General features: G+C 40.7%; 1 protein-coding gene across 1 annotated transcript in view; it reads right to left on the bottom strand.

Moving 5' to 3' along the window:
- The window catches only part of APAF1 (apoptotic peptidase activating factor 1), a 255,092-nt gene that overhangs the window by 116,477 nt on the left and 120,296 nt on the right, over window positions 1-18,319 (bottom strand). Inside the window, exons 15-18 of the mRNA XM_082255555.1 lie at window positions 15,512-15,643; window positions 10,467-10,592; window positions 428-577; window positions 104-235 (exon numbers count right to left, since the gene is read on the bottom strand). Coding sequence (XP_082111681.1) covers window positions 104-235; window positions 428-577; window positions 10,467-10,592; window positions 15,512-15,643 — 540 coding nt within the window. The remainder of the gene's footprint in view (window positions 1-103; window positions 236-427; window positions 578-10,466; window positions 10,593-15,511; window positions 15,644-18,319) is intronic.

The raw sequence follows: 18,319 nt of genomic DNA, 5'->3' as shown, positions 1-18,319 counted from the left end.
AGGTCTTTAAAAAATTCCCAAGTTTGCAATCTGCTGCTTTAGCTGAAAACATATTTCTTGGTAATCCAATCAATGCTCTAACTTTACACTATAATCACTTTACCTGAACAACATAGTGTGACAAGGCCATTGCTACAATCTGATTGGATGTGCAGAAATCACAGTACAAAATAGTTATGCTCTGGTGGCATGCCTCAAGTTCAGACACAAGGTCGCCGCTTTCAACATCAAATATCTGAAGTAGATAAAAGTGTTATTAGTTCTGGTAACAAATTATCAAGTCTTTTGCAAACATAAATGACACAAAGACATAGTATCCAACATAAACACATAGCTCCCTTTACAAATACACTTGCTTCCAATGAGTTTTTAAAACATCTATTATTTTCACATTATGCAATATAAAATAAAAAAAAATCACACTTACATATAGGTAATTCCGGGCAGTCACCATAATTCTGGAACCATCATTAGCCCAAGAACAGCATTTGAGTAGAAACTGAGTTTCATCCTTGCTTTGGAAAGACTGTGCTACATCAATACACTTATACTCATTAGCAGATGAAACTTCCCAGATCTGAAAACAACCAAATGAATTGGTATTTTTTAGGCCAACAATTGCTTAATGATCTACACATGACTATTTCAAACTATCCCAACTAGTTGATAATTCAACAATGATCACACGTAGATAAAGGATATTCAAAATATTAACTTGGTTCTCATGATAAAGCCTAATAGGAATACGAACCTGATTGAACAATTGGGAAACCCACCATTTCTTTCAAGGAATTGTATCATTTTAAAATGTGTACTATAACCAATGTCACTGGATCCATCTCTTTTTCAGCATTAATGCCCAGCAAGAGCAACCCATTTCTCTGCAATCACCCATCCTTATAAACATCCACTTACTAACTCCTGTCCTCCAGATCCCTCCCTATGTGTACTATAATGTGTTTTTTTTCTAATAAAGTATAGTGTGCTCATGTGGGATCAATCCCAAGTGTGCCACATCCCGTAATGGAAAGCTAAAGGATGAATTCCCCTTGGGGTGGGACTTTATAGGCACGTATTATAATAACTTGAAAAAACTTTATTCAAAATATTAAATTTATTGAAATTACATATACAAAAAAGGATAAAAACATATGGCAAGCTGATAACAGATCATATGGTTATGTGGCAAAGAAATACCGCTGTATTTGAAGAAGAGTGCCCGACGCGTTTCAGAGTTCCTTCTTCAGGGGCAAACTTTTAAATAGCGGTCTGTAAGTGATTAATCACAAAGTAATCAATCGTTCAGTGTGTATCAAACAAAAGATACAATTTTAACAAAATATATAGACAGTGAATGAAATACACAGCATCAAAAATCACTAAAAACATTCATGTTATGTATTTGAACAAAAAATTGAAAAGATATAACACTTACAGGGTCTGCCGTATAACACTTTGAAGTGTATGCCTGCCAAGGTAAAAACAAGTAGCTGGATTGCTCTCAGTGCTGTCTAGAATGTCTTAGTAAAGGAGACGATTGATATGAAGGCGGAGTCATATCATGTAAGCACGTTCCAAAAATGTATGCCCGTCAGCACAAAGCTGAATGGGGACAGCTGGAACCCAGAAAAATGGGAGATCTGCCAGGTGGGGAGAAAGGAATGATTACCACACCAATTGGGACAATGATTGCTTTGGTGGTAAAAATAAGCTGGTTGTGCTATATTGGTGTGTGACTGCTCAGAAAATGCTGCATACGCTCACCAAAGTAACCATAGACAAAATATCTTTATAATTAAGTTGCTGATCATAGCAATAATGAATTGATAAATAGGTTAAACACTCGGTTAGATCGCCTAGGCGGATGTGAGAGCAAAAGATTTTCCATATAAAATGGTATTAGAGTAGAACTTATGAGCAATACAGATAGATAAGGACTGGTTGGCATTAACTGAGCAGATGCAGCATTGGTGGCAGGTAGGGCGACACCATAAGCAGGACCAGTATAGAATTAGAGGAAAAAATCGATTACCTTAATAGTTGTCTGGGCTGGTTTGAAAGTAGTGCTTCAACCATCAGTCTTCCGGCAAGTGAGCAATGCTGATCACTGCCCGAAGGGAGGGTGTTTATATATGATAGTTTGATTGGAATTAGCTGTGTGTGATTACTCACCTTGCACCTGAACGGCAGTCTCCTGGTGGGTTCCCTGGTGCGCAGCCGCCGGACAGACTCCCCACTACGCATGCGTGCGCATAGAGCGGCGGAAGTCCGTGCGGCCGATGCGCTCCACCGGCACGATCACTTCCGCCGACGTGGTGCGCAAGCGGAGGTGAAATGGACGAAACCAAAGAGACTCAAGAGCCAATGGTAATCGTTCAAAAGGCGGACATCACATAGGGTGCCCGCCTACCGTGCCGGGCATGTCACCAAGGCATACTGAATGATTGGAAAGAAAAGTAAACAATTCTGGGTAGGTTTAAAAAGGTGAATGGTAGAGAATTAATGAGAATGGGATATATTGGCTATGTGAATGACTGTTATTGTATTAATCAAAGAAATTATATATATATATATATATATATAAAGTAGAAGGAAGCCACAGTAGGGCTATCATTCTAAACTGCAGTTAGAGAGCAGAGCAGCTAAATGCTAAGTGGACCAAACAAAGTCATTTCCTACATTACTAAATGGAATAAATAGTGACCTGGAGGGGAGGACATAGGAAACACATCTGATATAACACAATGATGTGAAGATTCAATATGACAGAATGGCATGAATGCCCAATAATCAAGAAATAAGGGATAAAAAAGAGAGAGGAAAGGTAGCTCAATATTCATCAATAGAAAATCAAAATTCAATATGTTAGTATATAGGGGAGGTGTGTGATTATTGTTCCATGCCTCCTGATGTAAACCCTTCAAGGAAAGGTTTGAAGGAGACCATTTCATTCAGACCTGGCGGATCTGTCGCCTTCAAGGTATAGATCCATCGGAGTTCTAGCTGTAAGAGAGTTTTATTCCAGTCCCCTCCACGGGGACTGGGATGAACTCTGTCTAGAATCAAGAATTTTAATTTCGGAAATTTTCCTGCATGTACTAATCTAGTATGTCGTCCTAAAGGTAAATCTGGATTACAGACTTGCAAGCTTTTGACATGTCTATTGGCCCTTTTGAAAAATGGCAGTTTAGTTTTGCCAACATAAAAACAGCCGCACCCACAGAGGAGTAGATAAACGACTCCGTGGGTGCGGCAGTTGGCAAAGTGTCTGGGAAAAAAGGTCTGACCATTGGGTAATGTAGGGTTTTTGGTGGTTAGCATGTATCTGCAATAATTGCAATTACCGCAAATAAATGTGCCCTTGAGTTTACAGGGATCTTTATTTTTAAAAACTTTAAATTCACTTTGAGTGAGCTTGTCCCTCAACGCTGGTACTTTTTTGAGGGTAAATTGAGGACGGTCTGGTACATGTTTGCCCACCGTGGGATCAAGGGTCAAAACATGCCAATATTTAGAGATAATATGTCTGATGTTTTCATGTTGTTCAGAGTATTTAGTGATAATTCTTAAGGCATGGTCAGGTTCTTTTGGAGCCTTGGGGACTAGTAAAGTCTTTCTATCACATGCAAGCGCTTTTTTGTATGCTTTTTTAAGAGTGGTTTTAGTATAACCTCTCAAACGGAGTCTATCACTAAGATCGTTTGCTGCAAGCTGAAAAGTTTGTAGGTCATTGCAATTACGCCTGATCCGAAGGTATTGACCAAAGGGGATCGAGCGAACAAGGGTGTCAGGGTGGAAGCTCGAGGCATGTAGGATGGTGTTCCCCGCAGTGGGCTTACGATGGAGACCACTGCGGAGAGCACCATCCGTGCCCCTGTGTACCTCCACATCCAAAAAGGTAATGTGATTTTCATGGAAGTTCATTGTAAACGTAAGGTTAAAGTCATTTTTATTCATTCTAGATAGACAGTTCTGTAGCAAGTCAATTGAGCCTTGCCATAGCATGAAAACATCGTCAATATAGCGGATCCACATGATAATGTGGTCCGTATAGATGGATGTTGATTCATCATGCAAGAAGGCTTGTTCCCATTCCCCCAGGTACAAGTTGGCGTAGGATGGGGCACAGCATGTGCCCATCGCTACGCCCTGCACCTGGAGGAAATGGGAACCGTTGAAAGTAAATACATTATGATGCAGTATGTAATGTAAAATGGATAATACAAATTCACCATATGCATCGAATTTGCCAATTCGATGCATATGGTGAATTTGTATTATACATTTTACATTACATACTGCATCATAATGTATTTACTTTCAACGGTTCCCATTTCCTCCAGGTGCAGGGCGTAGCGATGGGCACATGCTGTGCCCCATCCTACGCCAACTTGTACCTGGGGGAATGGGAACAAGCCTTCTTGCATGATGAATCAACATCCATCTATACGGACCACATTATCATGTGGATCCGCTATATTGACGATGTTTTCATGCTATGGCAAGGCTCAATTGACTTGCTACAGAACTGTCTATCTAGAATGAATAAAAATGACTTTAACCTTACGTTTACAATGAACTTCCATGAAAATCACATTACCTTTTTGGATGTGGAGGTACACAGGGGCACGGATGGTGCTCTCCGCAGTGGTCTCCATCGTAAGCCCACTGCGGGGAACACCATCCTACATGCCTCGAGCTTCCACCCTGACACCCTTGTTCGCTCGATCCCCTTTGGTCAATACCTTAGGATCAGGCGTAATTGCAATGACCTACAAACTTTTCAGCTTGCAGCAAACGATCTTAGAGATAGACTCCGTTTGAGAGGTTATACTAAAACCACTCTTAAAAAAGCATACAAAAAAGCGCTTGCATGTGATAGAAAGACTTTACTAGTCCCCAAGGCTCCAAAAGAACCTGACCATGCCTTAAGAATTATCACTAAATACTCTGAACAACATGAAAACATCAGACATATTATCTCTAAATATTGGCATGTTTTGACCCTTGATCCCACGGTGGGCAAACATGTACCAGACCGTCCTCAATTTACCCTCAAAAAAGTACCAGCGTTGAGGGACAAGCTCACTCAAAGTGAATTTAAAGTTTTTAAAAATAAAGATCCCTGTAAACTCAAGGGCACATTTATTTGCGGTAATTGCAATTATTGCAGATACATGCTAACCACCAAAAACCCTACATTACCCAATGGTCAGACCTTTTTTCCCAGACACTTTGCCAACTGCCGCACCCACGGAGTCGTTTATCTACTCCTCTGTGGGTGCGGCTGTTTTTATGTTGGCAAAACTAAACTGCCATTTTTCAAAAGGGCCAATAGACATGTCAAAAGCATGCAAGTCTGTAATCCAGATTTACCTTTAGGACGACATACTAGATTAGTACATGCAGGAAAATTTCCGAAATTAAAATTCTTGATTCTAGACAGAGTTCATCCCAGTCCCCGTGGAGGGGACTGGAATAAAACTCTCTTACAGCTAGAACTCCGATGGATCTATACCTTGAAGGCGACAGATCCGCCAGGTCTGAATGAAATGGTCTCCTTCAAACCTTTCCTTGAAGGGTTTACATCAGGAGGCATGGAACAATAATCACACACCTCCCCTATATACTAACATATTGAATTTTGATTTTCTATTGATGAATATTGAGCTACCTTTCCTCTCTCTTTTTTATCCCTTATTTCTTGATTATTGGGCATTCATGCCATTCTGTCATATTGAATCTTCACATCATTGTGTTATATCAGATGTGTTTCCTATGTCCTCCCCTCCAGGTCACTATTTATTCCATTTAGTAATGTAGGAAATGACTTTGTTTGGTCCACTTAGCATTTAGCTGCTCTGCTCTCTAACTGCAGTTTAGAATGATAGCCCTACTGTGGCTTCCTTCTACTTTATATATATAATTTCTTTGATTAATACAATAACAGTCATTCACATAGCCAATATATCCCATTCTCATTAATTCTCTACCATTCACCTTTTTAAACCTACCCAGAATTGTTTACTTTTCTTTCCAATCATTCAGTATGCCTTGGTGACATGCCCGGCACGGTAGGCGGGCACCCTATGTGATGTCCGCCTTTTGAACGATTACCATTGGCTCTTGAGTCTCTTTGGTTTCGTCCATTTCACCTCCGCTTGCGTACCACGTCGGCGGAAGTGATCGTGCCGGTGGAGCGCATCGGCCGCACGGACTTCCGCCGCTCTATGCGCACGCATGCGTGGTGGGGAGTCTGTCCGGCGGCTGCGCACCAGGGAACCCACCAGGAGACTGCCGTTCAGGTGCAAGGTGAGTAATCACACACAGCTAATTCCAATCAAACTATCATATATAAACACCCTCCCTTCGGGCAGTGATCAGCATTGCTCACTTGCCGGAAGACTGATGGTTGAAGCACTACTTTCAAACCAGCCCAGACAACTATTAAGGTAATCGATTTTTTCCTCTAATTCTATACTGGTCCTGCTTATGGTGTCGCCCTACCTGCCACCAATGCTGCATCTGCTCAGTTAATGCCAACCAGTCCTTATCTATCTGTATTGCTCATAAGTTCTACTCTAATACCATTTTATATGGAAAATCTTTTGCTCTCACATCCGCCTAGGCGATCTAACCGAGTGTTTAACCTATTTATCAATTCATTATTGCTATGATCAGCAACTTAATTATAAAGATATTTGGTCTATGGTTACTTTGGTGAGCGTATGCAGCATTTTCTGAGCAGTCACACACCAATATAGCACAACCAGCTTATTTTTACCACCAAAGCAATCATTGTCACAATTGGTGTGGTAATCATTCCTTTCTCCCCACCTGGCAGATCTCCCATTTTTCTGGGTTCCAGCTGTCCCCATTCAGCTTTGTGCTGACGGGCATACATTTTTGGAACGTGCTTACATGATATGACTCCGCCTTCATATCAATCGTCTCCTTTACTAAGACATTCTAGACAGCACTGAGAGCAATCCAGCTACTTGTTTTTACCTTGGCAGGCATACACTTCAAAGTGTTATACGGCAGACCCTGTAAGTGTTATATCTTTTCAATTTTTTGTTCAAATACATAACATGAATGTTTTTAGTGATTTTTGATGCTGTGTATTTCATTCACTGTCTATATATTTTGTTAAAATTGTATCTTTTGTTTGATACACACTGAACGATTGATTACTTTGTGATTAATCACTTACAGACCGCTATTTAAAAGTTTGCCCCTGAAGAAGGAACTCTGAAACGCGTCGGGCACTCTTCTTCACATACAGCGGTATTTCTTTGCCACATAACCATATGATCTGTTATCAGCTTGCCATATGTTTTTATCCTTTTTTGTATATGTAATTTCAATAAATTTAATATTTTGAATAAAGTTTTTTCAAGTTATTATAATACGTGCCTATAAAGTCCCACCCCAAGGGGAATTCATCCTTTAGTTTTTCTAATAAAGTGGAATAAATACTTTGAATCCTTGTGTACTTTATACATTTATTTCTGCTCCCTTTGCTTCTGTCAGTGAGAGGGTAGCTGTACTATACATGGCATTGGATCTTATATTACAGGTATTGTAGGTAGTGGGATCTGGAGGAAAAAAGAAACTCGTGTACAAAACTTTGCAATCTGCTACAATGGGGCACAAGTCCGAAATCCACTTAGCCAAATGTATTTCAGTCAAAAACGTTAAAGTATATGTAAACACTCAATTTCTCAAACAACCCAGTTTACAATAGAAATGAAAGGCAAAACATTTGTGTATAGATATAAAAACCATTATAAATAACCTTTTTTCCCTATTTTTTTAAGTGATCAGAGGGGGAGCAGAAACAGCCGTACACTGAAATTCCAAGTGAATGGCTGAGCAAGAGGGACTCATGTCAGCTCAAGTCTAATCATTGGAGGAGAGCAGAGAGAGTTCTGGGCTCAGCCAGAAAAACGGACCATGCTGTGCCCTCATGCCTAGTGTAGTCAGTTTTTAATAGGAAAGCAGATGGACTGGCAGGATCACAAGGGATTTTACACAAAGGAAGCAATACAAAGAAATCAGGATACTTCTTCATACAAGTACATGGTATAGCTGGCATATATGAGAAATATGAAATGTTGGGCTTACATAGTCTTTAGGCAGATCTCTCTGTTAAACAATATACATTATCTCTCTTTAGGACAGCAATTAAACAAATTGGATATTGTCTGATTTTTCCTGGAATTCTTAAATACAATAATTAAAACCTGTGCAATACATGAACATACTCCTATCTGCATAAAAAAAAATAGTACAACCCATATGTTTCCAAATTAAGGCCATCAGAACATGAGTCTCTGATTCTGCCTAAAGCGTTTATTAAATCCTAAAGAGGTTGCATAACTGCTTAGCACATTAAAATTACTGTAAATGACTGACAGTGCCCAATAACCCTGCAAGCATGCTGCCCATAGGACTAAAAGTTTCAGGCAGCTTCAGACATTTGTACACTTCTGCAAAGGCAGCCCGGAGCCTTAAAAATCGATCATGAAGAAACATGGACATTGCAATTCTTAATTTCTAATTTTCAAAATACAAGTTGATAATTCTGAGGCTTCAATACAGTCTGAGACACAGACTTGAAACAAGAATGCAGTTTTGGACTTAAAGTGATTGTAAAGTCTCTTTTTTTTTTTCTTTTTAAATAACAAACATTATATACTTACCTCCTCAGTGTAGTGGTTTTGCACAGAGTGGCCAGGATCCTCCTCTTTTGGGGGTTCCTCTTCTCTGCTCCTGGCCCCTCCCTCCTGTTGAGTGTCCCCACAGCAAGCAGATTGCTGTGGGGGCACCCAAGCGGAGTCACAGCTCCCCGTGTCCATTCAGACATGGAGCCACGGCCAGGCCCCACCCCTCTCTCCTGATTGACTGGCTGACTTTGATTGACAGCAGCGGGAGCCAAATCGTGCCGCGTTGCTGTCTTAGCCAATGAGGAGGGGAGTCCTGGGCACCAGACACACTCGTGTAACATCGCTGGATAGAGATGGGCTCCGGTAAGTATTCGAGGGGGTGAGGGGGGCTCCTGCACACACAAGGTTTTTTTTTTTTTTTTTCTAAATGCATAGAACACCTTAAAGAGGAAGTAAACCAAAAAAAAAAAAAACCCTGTAAGACAAAGGCATAATGAGCTAGTATGCATCGCATACTAGTCATTATGAAATACTTACCTTAGAACAAAGCCCCCGCAGTGCTGTCAGCTTAGTGACAGGACGGCCGAACATTTTCGGCCGTCCTGCTTCCTGGTTCACGTCCTCTGCCCATCTGATTGGTCGGAGGCGCGATGACATCACTCCCGTGCATGCACGCGGGAGCCGCCATTCACGGCATGAGTGGCCGTTCCTTCAGAGCGCATGCGTCGATGATGTCATCGGCTGCATTAAAAGTAAATATCTCCTAGACGGTGCAAATTTAGGAGATATTTACAGTACCTATAGGTAAGCCTTATTAAAATAGAAATGAAAGGCAAAACATTTTTGCATAGATATAAGAAAATGATAAATAACTTTTTTCCCTTTTTTATAAGTGATTACATTCCGTCTGTTCTCAGCTGCATAAGAGCTGGGGAGAGGAGAAGAAGCAGCACAATGAGCTTCCCAGTGAGAGGCTGTGCAGGGGGGCGTCAGGACAAGTTTGATTATTGGAGGAGAGTACACTGAGTAACCAGCACAGCAAGAGAACTGACCACAGCATGCTCTCCTGCTTAGTGTGGTTAGTTTCCAATAGGAAAGCAGAGGGAATGGCAGGAACATCAAAGATTTCACATAAAAGAAGCAAACAAAGAACAGGATAGTTTTTCATACAAGTACATGGTAAAGCAGACACATATCAGGAATATGAAGTGTTCGGGTAACACTAAGTGGTTCAAAGGCAGTAGATTTATTTTACCTTAATGCATTCTCTGCATTAAGGTAAAAAACCTTCTGTGTGCAGCCCCCACCTCCCCCTCCTTCCTTATACTTACCTGAGCCAGATCCAGTGATCTGCACAAGAGCAGCAGCTCTCTCCTGGCTCAGCAGCTCTCCTGGCTCTCCATTGGCTCAGAAACAGTGACAGGAGTCATTGGCTTCCACTGCTGTCAATCACAGCTAGTGAGGAGGGAGCGGGATACACAGAGCGCCTAATAGACACACAGAGCCAGCTCAGGAGCAAGCCCACATGGGTGCCCCTATAGCGAGCAGCAAAGGGGGGGGGGGTCCAAGAAGAGGAGGATTGGGGCTGCTCTGTGCAGTATATCATGTTTATTTAAAATAAATAATGAAGGTTTACAATCATTTTAAATTTTGGACATCTGCATGCTTGCAGGTTGGTGAAGTCATTCAGGCAACTAGCATTTTCCATAGATAAGCAATGGCAGCACCCATATTTCTATCAAGACAGGTTAGTTTAACTATGTCAAATATGCGTCACATTACCAATAGTTAACTTACCAGTAAAATACCATCCATAGAACAACTGGCCAAATACTTATCATCAGGTGAAAATCGGCAATGGTTCACATAATCTGAATGACCAAAAAGGGTGTTCAGACAATACTTCCTATCAATGTCCCACAGCTGCAGAACCGAAACAAATAAGTGTTAGAGCGTACTTTACAAGCTTTATTTTATTTCTCACACTCTCATTTTAAACAATTCCTTATTAATGGCCATATAATAAAATACTCTTTTCTTATAGCTATTCTGTCAAATGTGAACTGACTTTAGTTCACAAGGAGAGTTTAGGTAATTATCCACAAAACACTTATCCTGCTAATATATAATTTTTCTCTCACATGCCTTAGATGCATGCTTACCTAAATCTGACAGGCTTCCATAAGGTTTCTAACAACTAGACAATCTTCCTGCTGACCCTCAGGGCTTGTTCGCACCAGAATTTCGGCATACCAAATGAGTTTCCGCATGTGCGTTTTTCACGCGTTCCAGTGAATTTTTCCCCTCTTGTTTTTTTCTTCATGACAATTGAGGACATGTGCTTTTTGGGATGTTTTTTGATGCAATTTGCCATATTCCAGATGCGTTAAATACAGAAACAAAATACATGTTCTACTTTTGTTGACCGCACTGGAATGCACTGCACCGGCATGAACTAGGGCTATTGGAACCCATGTTAAACACTGTCCATGCATTTTTTAAGCAAAATTAAAATACACTGGATTGCATCTGGTGTGAACCAGCCTCCAAAGTTTACTGTGTCTTTCTCCTATGTTTCTCTAGCTTCCTTTTAGGGGAAGATGGGATGCATTTTAACAGGTGCACTAGGCAGGCAGGATAGATTTACTTTGAAAGCACACCTTTAGTGCCGGTTCACACTACTGCGGGTGCGCTGATCGCATGTAATTCGGAGCGCACTGCTCCTTCGTTACATGCGATCTCCTGTGCGGATGCGAATTCAGCCATACACTTTGTATGGCTTAAATTCACACTGCACCCGCACAAAAGACGCACAGGACCCTTTTTTTCAGCCGCATCAGGATCGCACAGTGGTTCACACTTGTGCGATCCGATCCTGTGCAAATGGTCAGATCGCACTGCGATATGCGATCAAAAAACTGGGGGTGTCGTAAACATTTAATTGACACCCCCTGCGTATCGCATATGGCAGTGTGAACTGCCTTTTGTGCAGATGCGATGCGGGAACAGGCTGCAAATTTGCAGCCTTCCCGCATCGCACAAGTGTGAACCGGCACTTACTTAAAAATATAGCTTTGATTTTGAAAAATAACAAACACTCTCTTGGTGAGGTGAAATATAATTACTGCAAATATTTTAAAATCAATGCAGACTCCTACCTTCTGCTGTTTCTGTTTGGACAGATGCATGGATGGGTGGCAGGGCCTGTTTACAGTAATCATATGGGACTATATAAATACAATAACTGCCAATGAAAGCAGCCAGGCAATCACGTGACAAGGAAAGGTCATTTCTAGGGGAGATCCATACACACCCTACAAAAAATATCTCCATTGTGTCCATGGATGCCACAGTTATATGGAAACCATCCTTAAAACACATGGTAATACAGTGCAATATACTAAGCAACCAAATTCTATCAATTAAAAGTACTAAGAATAATAAAAATATATCCAAAGGCAAAAAACTTTTCAGTCATTTTGAACAGACCCTTTTGACCCCATGCTACCCCCTTCACTATATTATATATATATATATATATATACACATACACACACTATATATATATATATATATATATATATATATATATATATCATACATACATCCACAGTCACACACACATACATATATATATATATATATATATATATATATACATACATACATACATACATATACACAGTGGGTACGGAAAGTATTCAGACCCCCTTAAATTTTTCACTCTTTGTTATATTGCAGCCATTTGCTAAAATCATTTAAGTTCATTCTTCTTCCTCATGAATGTACACATAGCACCCCATACTGACAGAAAAACACAGAATTGTTGACATTGTTGCAGATTTATTAAAAAAGAAAAACTGAAATATCACATGGTCCTAAGTATTCAGACCCTTTGCTCAGTATTTAGTAGAAGCCCCCTTTTGATCTAATACAGCCAGGAGTCTTTTTGGGAAAGATGCAACAAGTCTTTCACACCTGGATTTGGGGATCCTCTGCCATTCCTCCTTGCAGATCCTCTCCAGTTCTGTCAGGTTGGATGGTAAACGTTGGTGGACAGCCATTTTTAGGTCTCTCCAGAGATGCTCAATTGGGTTTAAGTCAGGGCTCTGGCTGGGCCATTCAAGAACAGTCACGGAGTTGTTGTGAAGCCACTCCTTCGTTATTTTAGCTGCGTGCTTAGGGTCATTGTCTTGTTGGAAGGTAAACCTTCGGCCCAGTCTGAGGTCCAGAGCACTCTGAAGAAGGTTTTTGTCCAGGATATCCTGTACTTGGCCGCATTCATCTTTCCCTCGATTGCAACCAGTCGTCCTGTCCCTGCAGCTGAAAAACACCCCCACAGCATGATGCTGCCACCACCATGCTTCACTGTTGGGACTGTATTGGACAGGTGATGAGCAGTGCCTGGTTTTCTCCACACATACCGCTTAGAATTAAAAAAAGCAAAAAAAAAATTTTGGTCTCATCAGACCAGAGAATCTTATTTCTCACCATCTTGGAGTCCTTCAGGTGTTTTTTTAGCAAACTCCATGCGGGCTTTCATGTGTCTTACACTGAGGAGAGGCTTCCGTCGGGCCACTCTGCCATAAAGCCCCGACTGGTGGAGGGCTGCAGTGATGGTTGACTTTCTACAACTTTCTCCCATCTCCTGACTGCATCTCTGGAGCTCAGCCACAGTGATCTTTGGGTTCTTCTTTACCTCTCTCACCAAGGCTCTTCTCCCCCGATAGCTCAGTTTGGCTGGACGGCCAGCTCTAGGAAGGGTTCTGGTCATCCCAAACGTCTTCCATTTGAGGATTATGGAGGCCACTGTGCTCTTAGGAACCTTAAGTGCAGCAGAAATTTTTGTAACCTTGGCCAGATCTGTGCCTTGCCACAATTCTGTCTCTGAGCTCTTCAGGCAGTTCCTTTGACCTCATGATTCTCATTTGCTCTGACATGCGTTGTGATCTGGAAGGTCTTATATAGACAGGTGTGTGGCTTTCCTAATCAAGTCCAATCAGTATAGTCAAACACAGCTGGACTCAAATGAAGGTGTAGAACCATCTCAAGGATGATCAGAAGAAATGGAAAGCACCTGAGTTAAATATATGAGTGTCACAGCAAAGGGTCTGAATACTTAGGACCATGTGATATTTCAGTTTTTCTTTTTTAATAAATCTGCAACAATGTCAACAATTCTGTGTTTTTCTGTCAGTATGGGGTGCTATGTGTACATTCATGAGGAAGAAGAATGAACTTAAATGATTTTAGCAAATGGCTGCAATATAACAAAGAGTGAAAAATTTAAGGGGGTCTGAATACTTTCCGTATCCACTATATATATATTATATATATATATATTATATATATATATATATATATATATATATATATATATATATATACATATATATACACACACACACACACACATACATATATATATATATATATATATACATACATACACACACACATACATACACTATACATACACACACACACATACATACACTATACATACACACACACACATACATACACTATATATATATATATATATATATATATATATATATATATATATATATATATATATATATATATATATATAGTGTATCTTCTGGGAAGGCTGTCCACAAGGTTTGGGAGTGTGTCTTGGACTTTTGGGAATGTTTGACCATTCTTCCAGAAGCAGAAGGTCAGGCACTGATGTTGGAAACTAAGGGGCCAAGCCCAACCCCTGAAAAACAACCCCACACCATAAGCCCGCCTCCACCAAATGATTTGGACCAGTGCACAAAGCAAGGTCCATAAAGACATGGATGAGCGACTTTGGGGTGAGAGAACTTGACTGGCCTGCACAGAGTCCTGACCTCAACACGATAGAATATCTTTGGGATGAATTAAAGCGAAGAATGTGAGCCAGGCCTTCTTGTCCACATCAGTGCCTGACCTAACAAATGCGCTTCTGGAAGAATGGTCAAACATTCCCATAGATGCACTCCTAAACCTTGAGGACAGCCTTCCCAGAAGAGTTGGAGCTGTTATAGCTGCAAAGAGTGGGCCAACTCAATATTGAACCCTACAGACTAAGACGGGGATGCCATTAAAGTTCATGTGTGTGTGTGTAAAGGCAGGCATCACAAAACTTTTGTTAATATAGTATACACACACGCATACAGTAGTTCAGTCTGTGGTACCAGGTTACACCTGCAGGTGTCAGAGCAAGTAAAAGGTCAAATTATATCTCTCTTTCACAGTTTCACAGTGAAAAGTGGGAAAACGCAAGTAATAATAAATGGACAGGTCCACTTTTCTTACACCAAAGAAATATCTCTAGAAAAAAATTGTACATTTTACATGAATTTAGTCAGAGAGCAGCCTAGCTCTTGCAGAGATTCCAGTGGCAAAAATTTAACATTATATGCCCAATTTATTTTGATCACATCACCTTTATAAATTTAAAATTAGCAGAAGTTTTTCACCTCTGCTCCCATATGGTTTGGTATGCCAATTTTAAGCTGGAAGTGCAAAAACAAAACTGTGCTGCTTGTATGGAGTTAAATGAGCAGATTCACTGTGGAATATTCTTTTAATATTTCAAGAACAAGCAGCCTAATAATAATTATTTCGACTTTGCTTTACAGACAACTTAAGTGCATGGTAATTACAGCACTGCTGCTTTCTACCCCAGTGAGCATGCATAGTAATTACTAGGGAAACAAGCAGAAAATGCTGCTGTCCAAACTGCACCACTCTTCTTTCTGCCTAGCTAAAAATAATAACCATCAACAGAAACTGTAGTAAAAATAATGACAATGTGTAGTGTAGCTTTGTCTGTGAGCTGATTTACATACTTTGAGTGTGCAGTCATGGGAACAGGTGGCCAGCAGGGAAGGAGAGTTTCCATTGGTGAATTGGCAGCATGTGACTTGCTCTGAGTGCTCCACGTACTCCCTTATGAGCTTCCCGGTCAATGCGTTCCAAATCTAGATGAAATGGAAAAGAAGAGAAGACTATAGGACAAATTGGCGCTTGAATAATATCAAAGTTATTTATCAAATTTCACTAGCTAAAGCAAGTGAATTTTTTGCAGTTATATGCACCATATAATAGGGTGTTCACATATACATTATTAGCCATAAAGCAATGTGACATTTATGATCAGAATATATATGTTAGTAAGGTTGTAAAAAAAAAAAAAAAAAAAAAAAAAAAAAAAAAGAAGACAAGTCCATCTGGCTCAAACCATTTAAAAAAAAAAAAAAAAAAAAAAAATATTATATATATATATATATATATATATATATATATATATATATATATATATATATATATATATATATATATATATATATATATAAATAATTTTACACACACACACACACACACACACACACACACACACACACACACACACACATATATATATATATATATATATATATATATATATATATATATATATATATATATATATATATATATATATATATATATATATATATCAGTTTTGCACATCGAGAGACTGAAATTTTTGCCCATTCCTCCTTGCAAAACAGCTCAAGCTCAGTGAGGTTGGATGGAGAGCGTTTGCGAACAGCAGTTTTCAGTTCTTTCCACAGATTCTCGATTGGATTCAGGTCTGGACTTTGACTTGGCCATTCTAACACCTGGATATGTTTATTTGTGAACCATTCCATTGTAGATTTTGCTTTATGTTTTGGATCATTGTCTTGTTGGAAGACAAATCTCCGTCCCAGTCTCAGGTCTTTTGCAGACTCCATCAGGTTTTCTTCCAGAATGGTGCTGTATTTGGCTCCATCCATCTTCCCATCAATTTTAACCATCTTCCCTGTCCCTGCTGAAGAAAAACAGGCCCAAACCATGATGCTGCCACCACCATGTTTGACAGTGGGGATGGTGTGTTCAGGGTGATGAGCTATGTTGCTTTTATGCCAAACATAACGTTTTGCATTGTTGCCAAAAAGTTCGATTTTGGTTTCATCTGACCAGAGCACCTTCTTCCACATGTTTGGTGTTTCTCCCAGGTGGCTTGTGGCAAACTTTAAACGACACTTTTTATGAATATCTTTAAGAAATGGCTTTCTTCTTGCCACTCTTCCATGAAGGCCAGATTTGTGCAGTATACGACTGATTGTTGTCCTATGGACAGAGTCTCCCACCTCAGCTGTAGATCTCTGCAGTTCATCCAGAGTGATCATGGGCCTCTTGGCTGCATCTCTGATCAGTCTTCTCCTTGTATGAGCTGAAAGTTTAGAGGGACGGCCAGGTCTTCGTAGATTTGCAAAAAAGATAAGTGCTGGACAGCACCCCCTTTCCTGCGCTCGGAACCTGGTCCTCAGGCTGTTTCAATCCTGGAACTCGTACTGGTATTAGGCATCCATGATGGCTAGGCTTTGCTGCCCCTTACGACCAGGGTGGTCGACCAGACACTGAAAATACAAAGCAAAAGAAGGGCGCACCAGCCTAGCGCATTATCCAGTTCCGGGACGAGTGGCGTGCGTTCCACCGCTGTCCCGCCGCCCATGTATACGGAAACCGGAAGCCGTCACGACCTGGATGGGCGGAAGTGACGCTATGCGGTGGTGCGCACGCCAGTTCCGGGATGAGCGGCGTGCGTTCCACCGCCGCCCTGCCGTTACTATACCATCCTAAATATCCGGGTAGCCGACTTTACAGCGAACACCATTGGACCACCAGGGAATATGCCCAATATGCCCAGTATGAGATAGTGGATTATCGACCAACACGATGGTCTCAGCTCGATGCCCTTTTTGGTTTAGGACCACGACATATACAGGTCAGTTTACCATACCAGTTTTAATCTTATTATTATTATTATTTTTTGTGAAATGGAGTCCACGATGAGCTGGGAAGTTTTTTGGATAGCTCACCAATGGAATAAATAGTCGCGTGGGGCTAGCCAATTAAAATGTAACTACATTTGTGACTTGCAACAGCTTTTGGGTAATTGGCTGTGTAGCTACGCCCATTTGGGCGATATCTCCTCCCACATCCCCCAGGGGTCATGTGGAGGCCTGGCCCTACATATTATATTTAAACTATGGACTTGAGCATGGCCTCCAGGCTCTGAGGAAGAGGCACAGCCTCGAAACGCGTCAGCCCTCTGCTTCCAGTAAAGACGTTGATCCTCTGGTAGGAGGCAGGTGTATGGAATTGATGTGCCTGAAACTTCTTGTTTGTTTGTGAGTATTTGATTTTAAACAATTTTATCCAAATAAACTTGCTGAGGATAATGCGCTAGGCTGGTGCGCCCTTCTTTTGCTTTGTATTTTCTTCGTAGATTTGCAGTGGTCTGATACTCCTTCCATTTCAATATTATCGCTTGCACAGTGCTCCTTGGGAAGTTTAAAGCTTGGGAAATCTTTTTGTATCCAAATCCAGCTTTAAACTTCTCCACAACAGTATCTCGGACCTGCCTGGTGTGTTCCTTGTTCTTCATGATGCTCTCTGCGCTTTAAACGGACCTCAGACTATCACAGTGCAAGTGCATTTATACGCAGACTTGATTACACACAGGTGGATTCTATTTATCATCATTAGTCATTTAGGTCAACATTGGATCATTCAGAGATCCTCACTGAACTTCTGGAGAGAGTTTGCTGCACTGAAAGTAAAGG

This window comes from Pelophylax lessonae, assembly GCF_965119305.1.
Source record: "Pelophylax lessonae genome assembly, chromosome: 4".
Lineage (NCBI taxonomy): Eukaryota > Metazoa > Chordata > Amphibia > Anura > Ranidae > Pelophylax > Pelophylax lessonae.
The sequence above is the reverse complement of the archived record's forward strand: the minus strand, read 5'-3'. Positions and strand labels throughout refer to the sequence as shown.